Source organism: Labrus mixtus, chromosome 21 (assembly GCF_963584025.1).
Source record: "Labrus mixtus chromosome 21, fLabMix1.1, whole genome shotgun sequence".
NCBI classification, from domain to species: domain Eukaryota; kingdom Metazoa; phylum Chordata; class Actinopteri; order Labriformes; family Labridae; genus Labrus; species Labrus mixtus.
In genome coordinates, this window is record NC_083632.1 from 20845143 (window position 1) to 20856622 (window position 11480).

The following is an 11480-nucleotide window of genomic DNA, read 5'->3' on the forward strand; positions in this document are numbered from 1 at the left end:
ATACACTTTCTGTACATCATCTTTATTTCATTGTCATGCTGTCAAAGAGAAAAACACACTCACAACAAAACTTTGATTTTTTTGGAAGTTTTATTTGATTCAGTGGGGTCTCCCTTCAGATTAAAAACTCTTTTATGAGAGAGCCAGCCAAGATGGTACACGATGACATACTGGAGAATAAAAGCCAGCAGAACAAATGAATGCACATTATCTTAGTTCATGTGAGCGGTGTGGTCCTTTAGGTGACATAAATAATGTGCACTATAAAAACAAAGGGTTGAAAAAGGGCTTGTATGGTATAGTTATGATGTATTTTATTCAAACGTTTGATAATATCGGTACAGAAGGTTTCCTGTCTGGAGTAAACTGCTGTGATTGGCCATTCAACTTGGAGTATCTTATAAATGTTCATTCTGTGCTGAACAACTTACAAGCACCTGACACCGAGGAGCCTCATCTTCCTCTTTTCTCCAGGCAAATGGATTTCTTCACACTCCACCCCCCCACCTCAGGGTGCTGAGGCACATCTTGTCAAAGAGTCTCTTTCTCGTCTGTCCTTGTTTACCTCCGCAGAGTGTCTGTGATCTCCTCCTCCTCCTCTTCAGCCCAGCACGCTGTCGTTAAAGGCCAAACACACCACGGCCTTCTGGTGCCCGCTGTACTCCCTCTTGATCTCGCCGGTCTCCACGCACCACAGGCGAGCCAGGTTGTCTGAAGAGGCTACGGGGTGCAAACAGAATGTTTAAATACAGCAAGACACTTTATTGTCCTGCACTAACAGACAACTCATCGACTTTCAACCCTGATTAGACTCTTTTTGTTTCTGCATTCCTCGAGTTTCATGAAAATAACAGTCAGCTTCACACTTAACGATAAGATAGGTGTTCATTTCAAACAGTCTGTATTCAGCTGTAAATATTGATATATTAAATTAAACTGATATCTAGTAACGTATTCAATCTTGTAATGTTGAGACCTGCTAATTAAATGGAGCACCAGAGGTAAGTTTGCATTACTGCAGTGTAAGAGAAGTTGTTCACAAATACAACAGGCTGTAAACGTCTGAATTCGATCCAAATATTTCTTTTTTTTTTTTTGCACAGAAAAATCTGAAAATCTACAGCACCTCTGTTGTGTGCGTTTCTTATGTGTATTTCTTCAGGCCTTTTGTTCTGATCAAAGTATATCGACATGGCAGCCATTTTTTTTTCAGGGCTCTTGTACTGTACCAGTGACGATGTACTGGGAGTCTCCAGAGAAAGCGCAGTCCCACATCCAGCCTCTGGACGTCTCCCCGGGATTGTTGCTCTTGATGCTCAGCTCTGTCATCAGAGAGAAGTTGGACGTCCTCCAGATCTTACAGGTCTGGTCTGCAGAGCAGGTGGCCAACAGCCTGGGGGGGGGGGGGGTAACAACAACCACTCATTAGTAACATCAGAGCAGGAGGCTACATTTCTGAATTACAACTATACCTAAAAAAAAAAAAAAATCACACAACAGCATTCCATTAGGTCAGATATGGTAGAAAAAAATCAACTCATCTCAAGCCCTTCTAGCTTTAATAATATGAAGTTTTATTCAAGAGGTTGGATGTATGACGAAAAGTTCACTTACGTGGAATCAGGGCTAAATTTGCAGCGGAGCGAGTAGCGTTTGTGTGCAGGGATTTTAGTCTTGGGGATGAGCTGTGTCACCTCATCTCCGATTCCTCCAGCGAGGTTCCACACATAACAGTTTCCCTGTTACCAAGTCAAGAAGGACATTAAAAGGATTACGTACATACACATCAAAGTGTCAATAGACAGCCCTGCTTTCAGACAGTCTGGATACTGACCGAGCTGTTGACCGCTGCCATGTAGCTAGCGTCTGGGTCAATGTGAACCGAGTTGACCGAGACCTCTGGCTCGGGGATCAGCTGTTCGTTGTGGTCGGTTTTCAGATCCCAGATGTGGATCACACCACTCTGGTCTCCAACCATCAGCTCTGCCTGAAAAAAACAAATGCTGTTACTTAAGACTTCAGGCATCGGGAAGTATCTGAATAAAAATCACAGTAAAACAAACAAGTCAGTAAAGTATGGACTAATGTTGACGTACTCGAGATCAGTCGGTCTCAAGAACACTTAGTCTCGAGACCGAGAAGACCGAGAAGGTCTTAGTCTCGTCTCGGAATCGAAAGCATTTTTACTCGGTCTTGTCTTAGTCTCAGACTGGACGGACTCCAGATTATTAAATCAAGACCGGTCAAGACCACCACCACCACCACTGATAGGCTATTTGTCCACATCGTTTCTGTGATTAGAAGGAACACAACACTTTCTAAAAGAAAAGATAACTTCAATTCATTTGCAGTTTGATTTATTCCCCGGTTATGGCCGCAACCTTCTAAGTGTTACGGTCTAGGTGAGTGACACGCCCCCTGCACACAGGATGAGGATTTTGATATTTATGGTCCCTGTCTTGTCTCGTCCTGCCTTGGTCTTGGTCTCGGTTAGTGTGGTCTTGACTACAACACTGGTATAGACTTTTTATGAAAGCGTGTACATTGAATGTCTCACCTGGTTGGGATGCAGGCACACACAGTTGATCGGAGCGTTGACCTGAAATATTCTCTGACACTGCAGGTTTCTTGACCTGCGAGGAGCAGCAGGGGGGTCACAGTTAGTCAGTTCTACTGAGCATAGAGTGATATTGTTTTAGCAGCTGTGTGCTGCCAGAGCCGTACCTGAGGTCCCATATGCGAGCCATGCAGTCTTCTCCTCCCGTGTACATCCAGCGACCGTCTTCATGGAAGCCCACAGACGTGATGTTTTTGCTGACGCCATCGTAGTTGATTACCGGGTTGGGGTTGTTTGAATTTAGGTCGTACATGCGGATGTGCTGATATCCTACAATACAGAGTTTAAATCAGAATGAAACACAGAACAATAATATATAGTAAAAGAATAAGGAGGTTAAGAGAAATATTCTTAGCCAACCTGCAGCTGCGATCATGCTCCTGTCAGGTGTGACCTCAAGAGAATTCACTTGCTGGAAGTAGATGTTAAGGAAGTTGATCTTTTATGTCCACAGCTCAAGTTATATTAGATGAATATGTATATTCTCATATGTAACAAAAAACAAGGGGCTAACAGCAGCGATGTTGTTGTCTGAAGACTAGATTCTGTTGTTGCACCAGTGACAGTAAACAAAAGCTCCTTTGACAGCACCCATGTAGTTTTCTAGTCACACTGGGGTATTTTCTGAATCAGGGTGCCCTATATTTAACAGAACTATTATTCTTAGAATAATTTCACCAGAAGAGTATAGCAATAGACCAACTTCTCCTGCTGTCTGTATTTGTATTTTTTTTTTAATTTTCCGCAATTATTTATTATTCAAATCTTGGACTCTCCACATGCACTATCAAACCTCTGCAGATGATACAAAATGCAGCAGCACGACTGGTCTTCAACCTTCCTAAAAGAGCACATGTCACTCCGCTGTTCATCTCCTTACACTGGCTCCCAGTTACTGCTCGCATCACATTTAAAACTCTGCTGCTCGCTTACAAAACAGCGACAAAAACAGCTCCTCCTTACTTTAACTCTCTCATCCAGGTCTACACTCCCCCCCCCCCCCACTACGCTCTGCCAATGAGGCGTCTGATCCAACCTTCACAACAGGGTCCTAAGACACTGACTAGACTCTTCTCCTCTGTCGCCCCCCAGTGGTGGAATGAACTTCCAAACTCCATGTGATCTGCAGAGTCCCTCTGCACCTTTAAGAAAAAGCTAAAGACCCAGCTCTTTCATGAATACCTACTAACTTAATGATGATGGTCTCCATATTATTGATGATGATGATGATGATGATGATGATGGTAATGACGATGGTTTTTGTTTGATAACGATGACTTATAAGATGGTTTCTATACTGATTAGAGCTCTCAAGAACTGCCCTCAATGTTGTGCTTTGCCTCTGGTCACTTCCTGTCAGCACCTGTGTGTCCAATCAGACTCAAAGCTGATCGTTTGCTCTTACTGACATTGTTCCCTTTTTTCTAGATCCTTGCTTGTGTTGTACTTACTCTCTGATGTACATCGCTTTGGATAAAAACGTCTGCTAAGTGAATTGTAGAATTTGACATTGTTACAAATTGGGAGTTTATTGGATTTTTCCCCCCCAGTTTATTTAAGTTTGGTTACATACAAGAGCATTATAAAAAGCGTATATTTTCACAGAGAGGATACAGAGTCCTGGTGCTGGACCGTCCTGGTGCAGATCCCACTGTGAGCCTGCCAGAACCGGACCGTGTGGTCGTATCCAGCCGTGGCCAGGATGACCGGGTCGCTGCCCACCGTCCCCTGGTTCACATTCATGCTCCACTGCTGCTGCTGTCACTCTCACCTCACAGGTATGACTGACCCTGCAGAGAGGTATGGGGACATTCAGCCACACCTCTTTACAAAATGTTGATTACTTAAACATTAAACATTAAAATAGTTATATTCATTGTTAAAGTCATGGTATAAATTAAAGTTAAAACGCTCATGCTAACGTTAGCAAACTAGCCTAGCTGCTCAGCAGCTAAAAGCGGCTCAAACAATAACAGACGTTTCTACTTCAGAAGCTGACACATCTCGGCTGCGGTGTTATGTCGCTGTACGGCATTAAATGTTGTTGTTCGACGACTTAACACATTAAATAAGACAAGTTTTGATCACCTTATTTGTTGGTGTTGACGACGAATCGGTTCGTCCCCTGTAAGTGTCCCCAAAGAAACATGTGACGAGGATTCTAAAGTTCCGCTTTGATCAACGGGGATTTACCGCCACCTACAGACCAAACACCTTCACTGCAGCCTGAACCTCTGCTTAGTCTTTTAGGGCTCCCTGACTGATTGAGGTCAATCCGAATTTTATTGTCATATTATCCTGTTAAAGTAAGAAATTGGTGAATAACTGGTATTTAGTTCAGCCAGTATAAAAACCTTTTTATTGTCTTTGAGTCAATAATACTGACATGGGATCCCCGCACTTAAGAGCAGCAGAGGAACTAATTATTTAAAAAATAAAATCAAAACATTTTCCAACACCCATGCAGCACTCCACACATCTGCTTTTTGACAATGTACCAACAAAGTTTGTACTCATATATTAAAAAATACTTTCATGTTTGAGATATTTATGTCCAAGATAAATGTAACAGCAGTCACTTTAATCAAACACAAATCTTACCATACTTATGAGCAGGCATGTAACAACCTTGCAGCTTATTCAAATGTCCTGTGATGTCACAAGATCGATTTGACACAACAAAGTGACAAAATTCATATTTTCTCATTATTTTATTCAACAGTTGTTTCAGGCAGTAATAGCACATTCTTTAATAATCATATAATTCAAATTGATAAGTTGATTTAATAAATAAATAAGTTAAATAAATACATAAATAGTGCAGAGATCACTCATAGCTCACATGTATAACTGAACATTATGACTAGCTCTTCAGAGCAGTATCACAGGTAAAGCAGCTTACTGCAACACCTGTGCAGTAAGAGTGTGTTGTCAAATCACAGCGGCTGCAGCAGGGCCGTCATGTGCTGTTTCACCTCTCCTGGGTCAGCCAGAGAACAGGTCAGGACCATCCCTCTCATCCCAGACTTCAATTTAGAGGAGGGGATAATCTACAACATTTAAAATCAAATATTTTAGCCATATGATTTGCTTATTATGCTTTTAGAGCACACAGAATGAAAAGCTGCAGTACCTTGACATGTATTTTGCACCTCTCCAAAAGAAACTTCCACTTCATGGTGGTCCGCTCGTCATCAGTCAAACTGGTAAACTCCTCAGTCTGCAACAGATGAGGTGAAAATGCTGTTTGTCTAACTTAAGTCACACATGCTACATGTTCAGAGCGTGCTTGAAGTTAGTTCTATAAGGGGGAACTGACCGTGCAGCCGAGCACTTTTTCTGCGACAGGGCTGCGGAGGGGGCAGGCGTGCAGAGTACCGGTGTGGTCGGTAAAGTCTACCAGCAGGTCAAAGCCTGTGGAGGCTGAAAAGACCTGATCCCTCCCCGGACATAGCTGGTTGGTGCAGCTCTGTGCATCGTCTGTCACCTGAAACTTACAGCTGGAGCTGAAACAACAGAGAGAACAGACTAATCATTGTTAAGTCACTTAAGTTCATTGTAACTAAAATAAAACCTGAAGTAGAACATCAGAATTGAAAGAAAAACAAACAGCTTTCATCTTTGAATACATGCTTTTTTCCCCTCTATTCTGGTGTGAACTCACCAGCGTGTCTTGATGACTTTTGAAACAGAGGAGTCGAGGTCCAGCTTGGAGATGAAGCTGTATGTAATACCAAAGAAAGCCTCAGGAGTCTCCTGGGCCTTCTGCTTCAGCTGGCTCACTGTGTACACGTCAGTAATGGAGTCCACTGCAGAGACAAGAACAGCACCACATATTCATAACAGCCGTCTTCTCCAGGCAGGGACACTGACATGGTGTATACATATATACCACATATCTACTTTACTGTCATCAAATCCCACAAAAACTCAAACTAACACAGCAAATAGTCAAAACTCTTATACAACTTTTAGATTTTGACTTGTTCTCTGCCACAAGCTCCACATTGTCTTTCTTTTATTATTTTCGTTTATAATAAATTATATAAGAAACATTTCTTTGCAGGAATAGAAAGTGTTTTTGTCGGGGTTTTTTTTCATCTGCATTTTTTTTTCCACATTGACAATATTTTAGGGTTTGACTTGTTTTAACATGCTAGCATGTGCAGCAGTGTAGCTGATTGTGTTTACATGCAAGTGTCCTGTTTAGGACGGTGTTTTTGAAGTGTCCTGATTATTTCTTGGGCATGTAAACATCACATCCTAGTGTCAGAAATCTGGAAACATCTCGACCTTGTTTAGAGAATCCTGACTACCTGCTAACAGTTCTCGTATTAACCCAGGACACTGTGGCAAGTTGAACCCTTATCTAGGTTTCTGAGCATGCTCTGTTTGTAAAGAATGAAGTCACTGTGATGTAAAGAACCTCTTAAATGACTTCAATCTGGATATTATAGTATGACTTATTGTCACAGGGATATAAATGATCCTGTTTCTTATTCTTATTAGTATTAGACTGAAAACGGGGAAACTGATAAGCACATGAACGTGCTCAGTCGTAGGTTTTTAATACGAGGTACTTTTTGGGTAATTGTGGTTTTCCTCCACTGTGAGATTTGTTTGAGTCAAAGGAAGGAAAGTATTGAATAAAAATAATAATATTGTGAGCCAAAACATGTGAATGAGGTGCATTGTTCACTGCAACCTACCAGGTACATCTTCTGGCTTCTCATCTTGATCCAGAGCCCCAGAATCAGACACTTCCTTAGCGTAGCTGAACAGCAGGCTGGCTTCTCTCGTGTCTGTGAGTAGATTATGATTGACGGAGACAGAAACAAATACTCAACAAAACTCTACTTGAACAGCAGGAGGATATTTTCTCTCTTAACACCTTTACTGTTTCACTAGCTTTGAAATTTGTATCAGATCCTATATTGTTATGAGTGGTGCCGTCATGTCTTACCAGGATTGACAGTGATAATGGTTTTGGAGTTAACGGTTGCCGTCATGCCGTTGCGAAAGCTGTCAAAGCTAATCTTTGCGTCGGCGATGAAGAGAACTTTGAACGAAGAATAAAAAGTTAAAACAACAGAAAGTAATCTGTAACACAAACACAGAGTTAAATCTCAGATATCCCCCTCCACGTTTCTCCTCAGTGCTGTATGCTAATGCGACATGACAGGCTGGAATAACTTTTAAATAAAGATTCATTTTGTGGCTGAGAATGAGCCACAGCTGTTAACCTACCCGTCTCCTTCGGTATCAGCGTCTGGACGAGCTGAATGGCTTCTCTGTCCCAGCTGTGAGGGGAACGGAGGTCAGGGAGTGGGAGTGTGGTGAAAAAAAAAAACACACATGGAGTTCAGCAGGTTAATTTAAAGCTTCATGTCAGCAGAGAAAATTTGTGGTAACTTAAAGATACACAGCAGTGATCCAAAGGCCAAATGAGCTGGAATATGGCAGCGATGCAACATCAGTTATAAATCTTTATTCATTTTCCAAATTAGTAATGAGTGTGACACACCAGATGAGAGGGAAGGAGGAGACGGAGTCGTCGAAGAGCTTCACTTCCAGCCGCTGCCCTTTGCGTCCGTCTGAAGTGGTGAACTGCTTCAGCTCTCCGATCTGAAAACATAAACACAATCATATAAAGTTCCAATCAAAACATCTTTCCTTACTGTGAGGAATGCAGTAACATAAAGTGCACACTCCGGCCTCTCTATGAACTCTTGTCTCTTTAGCTGTAATGGTAGACAGGAACTTTCTAAGCAAACAAGCATACCACCATGTAAACACACAAAGAGACCAAACGGACACAATGTCGTCTGTGTGGAAATGTATACGATATAAAACGATATGCTTCATTTTCAGACTTCTTTAAACATCACAGGTATTTGCTCAGTGTTCACACTCATTGTTAAAAAAAACAACCCACCTCATACTTATCAGGCCTCAGTGAGACACGGAACATTTTAGTCAGACTTACCGTGGAGAGAAGGCCAAAAGCTAAGCAGTTAATGAAAAGAAAAAGTGGAATGATTTCTCTCTCTAATTAGTTTGTTAATTTTCCTCTTGGACAAACAACTTTTAAAAGTCAGATCGAAACATTTCTCTACCAGCTGGAACCACAACTGACCGAACAATGGCTACATACTTGGTTGACCGTTGGCCCACCGAGATTCCCCCAGCAGGACTCAACTCATTTTGTTTTTAAAAACTCAGTTGATCACATAAATATACTTTGCATTTTTATAAAGAGTGACTGATGTAATACAGTACAGGAAATGAACAGAGGGTCAGCAGCTGCAATTAATCATTACAGTTTATTATAACACACGAGAGTGATGTTGTATCTATATCTTTACAAGAACACAAAAAAGTTTGTTTCCCAAAATTTTTGAACTATTTTTTAAAAGACTGTTTACTAAGTTTGCAAACTTTGTCATAACTTTAGACTTTATTTACTGGAAAGAAACACTGGGAAACGTAGGGGATAACATACATTGACAGGTAGACAGATATGTGGGTGACAAAACAAGATATGTCAAATAGTCTTAACTCTAAAATGAATTCTTAAACCCATTAAAGTGTGTATGTTTTCAAAGGTGAACTTTTCCTTTACGACAATCCTTACCGACTTCAATGCAGCCAGTATATTTATCGCCATGCCGTCCAGCTTCTGCCCGTTGGCCACAATGTCTCCAAGAGAGTAAAAATCTCCAGAGTCCTTCACTGGCAGGTGGATCAGAGGAAGCAGCCCGTCGATGGTGTCGACTTCAGCGCACAGACGTACCTGAGAGTGAGCCTCAGACACCAGCAGCCTGTAGAGGCTGAAACAGCAGCTCCAGTACATTATCAATGCACATTACACACTTTGACATTATATTCTACACAGCATCACTGCTTTTTAACCTCACGTCTCTACAGGTATCTCCAAGCACAGCAGGGTTAAGATGAATTTTCAGAAACATTTGTATATAAAATTGAGAGTTACCTTGGTGTTGTAGGACAGAATTTGTCGCCTTTCTCAGGATCTTTGTTGGTAACCAAAGGATTCTCAATGACAACTGGGGAAAAATTTGAACAAAATATGTACATGGACAGTAAATTTAGCCCTAATTTAGCATTGCATTAAAAATCAGTTTATTTTATTTTGTCTTAAAGGCTTGGGGAAACTTTGACAGTGACTTCCTCACCGCAGTCTCCAATGCTGAAGCTGTTGGAGAGCCCGATGATGTACGCATCGTGTCCCCAGGCGGTCACATTAATGAAGAAGTCCGGTGAGTCCTGAACAGTGAAGCTAAATGTGTATCTCTCTTCACCAATATCTGAAATTCAGTCATACATGTTTGGTAAAGTGTAATGAAGAGAGAAAATCTCAGAGAAGGGTTGTTAGTTCATAAACCGTCCAGATGAGGGCGCTGGTGTACAAGTCACTAAGGTGCAATGTTGTTAGGAGAGTTTGTCTTTTTCTAACTCATTTTAAACATACTTACTTTTTCTGTCAGGAAAACTTTTGACATCACTTTTCCCTATGATTATACCTGCCAATTTCTGAAAAAAAAACCATAAAAAAACATTAAAAGGGCAAAGACGGTGAGCAGAATACAGGCTTTAAAATTAATTCAAGACACACACCGTGTTTTATTTGGGCACAAAAGCATTTTAATAAAGTTATACCTCAACAATATAAGATACAAATTTTGACGTAAGGAAAAAAATATTCGTAAAATATCAATGTTAAAGATATTCCTGTAATTGGCTAAAAAAAATCATGTGAACTCACCGGATGAGAGAAGTTGGGATGCAGCTCAGAGATGGCGATGTAGGTTTGAGCAGCCATTCTGTTAGTTCAGGCTAATATTTGTCACATTTAACATGTAATTTTCTGCAAAATGAGGTAAATTAAATAAATAAAACAATTAATATTTCAGGGTTTAATTCTCCTTGATAAAACTTCCAAAAAAATCGTTTTCTCTAACTTTACATGATTCCTAAGATAGTTTAAAACTGAGACACAATGTTTTGTTTGGGTTTAATAGTTAGCTAGCTCACTCCTTCAACTTACCAAATGTTCTCCGGAGGGATTTTATTCGTATTTGTTATTGATTATTAAAGCTTAATATCAGCTATATTTAAGGTATTTAACTAACCAGTCATACTTTAACCTGGTTCTGTTTAGTCATCTCAACTTTTACTCCTGCTTTTCGCGCCTAAACTGTTGCACGCGACCACAGTCCACTCCCGCGACAACATCTGCAGAATCAGATGCTGCCTTCAAATGCAGTCAGAAATATGAATATCTCTTATCAAATATTTTTAATTTGATAAGAATAAACATGCAGTTTTCTCATTTAAAAAAAGCAACTATAAGACAAATTAACCCCCAAAGTTTCATTTTGCAGTAGCATAAAACAACACTCATCTTTACAATTACTTAATTACTAAAGTGTTACTTCAATTTATTCCTTAGTCACTTATTTATTGCATTGTCCCTGCTGGTGTTCCCTCAATGACCAAGATATTTATCAAATCAAATCAAATCAACTTTATTTATATAGCACTTTAAACACAACATTGATTGATCCAAAGTGCTGAACATTGCAGAAACAAAGCATTAAAAAGTAACAGACAAGAATAACAACAATTAAAAAACAAAAACAAAAAAAACAGGTTACTGAACATTAAAAGCAATTGAGTAAAAATATGTTTTGTTTTAAGGCGAGTTTTAAAAACACCAATAGTGGGAGAGAGACAAATGTCTGGGGGCAAAGAGTCCCATAGTTTTGGTCCTGCAATAGAAAAGGCCCGATCCCCTTTGCACCTTGTCCTCGATTTAGGCAGTGACAGAAAGTTTTGAGCA

General features: G+C 40.4%; 2 protein-coding genes across 2 annotated transcripts; both read right to left on the minus strand.

The window, feature by feature from the left end:
- Positions 1–3: 3 nt before the first annotated feature.
- On the minus strand, positions 4–4795 carry mlst8 (MTOR associated protein, LST8 homolog (S. cerevisiae)). Its single transcript, XM_061028379.1, has 9 exons — positions 4706–4795; positions 4232–4407; positions 2978–3029; positions 2725–2887; positions 2558–2633; positions 1835–1987; positions 1615–1739; positions 1230–1393; positions 4–720 (listed from the first exon to the last, which is right to left on the minus strand). Exons 2-9 carry the CDS (start codon positions 4358–4360, stop codon positions 602–604), a joined length of 981 nt encoding a protein of 326 aa, XP_060884362.1. The 5' UTR covers positions 4361–4407; positions 4706–4795; the 3' UTR covers positions 4–601.
- Positions 4796–5319: 524 nt separating this feature from the next.
- meiob (meiosis specific with OB-fold) lies at positions 5320–10466 on the minus strand. The gene is made up of 13 exons (XM_061028267.1): positions 10404–10466; positions 10114–10171; positions 9814–9945; positions 9612–9684; positions 9252–9447; positions 8142–8242; positions 7865–7917; positions 7581–7676; positions 7327–7419; positions 6282–6426; positions 5937–6123; positions 5751–5837; positions 5320–5667 (listed from the first exon to the last, which is right to left on the minus strand). Exons 1-13 carry the CDS (start codon positions 10458–10460, stop codon positions 5554–5556), a joined length of 1392 nt encoding a protein of 463 aa, XP_060884250.1. The 5' UTR covers positions 10461–10466; the 3' UTR covers positions 5320–5553.
- Positions 10467–11480: the final 1014 nt, after the last annotated feature.

Bases quoted from the DNA above. Each gene is read 5' to 3' on its own strand.
- mlst8 (XM_061028379.1), bottom strand. From the start codon at position 4,360: ATGAATGTGAACCAGGGGACGGTGGGCAGCGACCCGGTCATCCTGGCC. The intron at 1,988-2,557 runs GTGAGACATTCA...TGTTTTTTTCAG, and splicing joins TGTGCCTGCATCCCAACCAG to GCAGAGCTGATGGTTGGAGA. The intron at 1,740-1,834 runs GTCAGTATCCAG...ACTTGGTAACAG, and splicing joins TGGCAGCGGTCAACAGCTCG to GGAAACTGTTATGTGTGGAA.
- meiob (XM_061028267.1), bottom strand. From the start codon at position 10,460: ATGGCTGCTCAAACCTACATCGCCATCTCTGAGCTGCATCCCAACTTC. The intron at 9,448-9,611 runs GTAACTCTCAAT...CTGCTGTTTCAG, and splicing joins TTCTGTCCTACAACACCAAG to CCTCTACAGGCTGCTGGTGT. The intron at 8,243-9,251 runs GTAAGGATTGTC...TTATGTTTTCAG, and splicing joins TACTGGCTGCATTGAAGTCG to ATCGGAGAGCTGAAGCAGTT.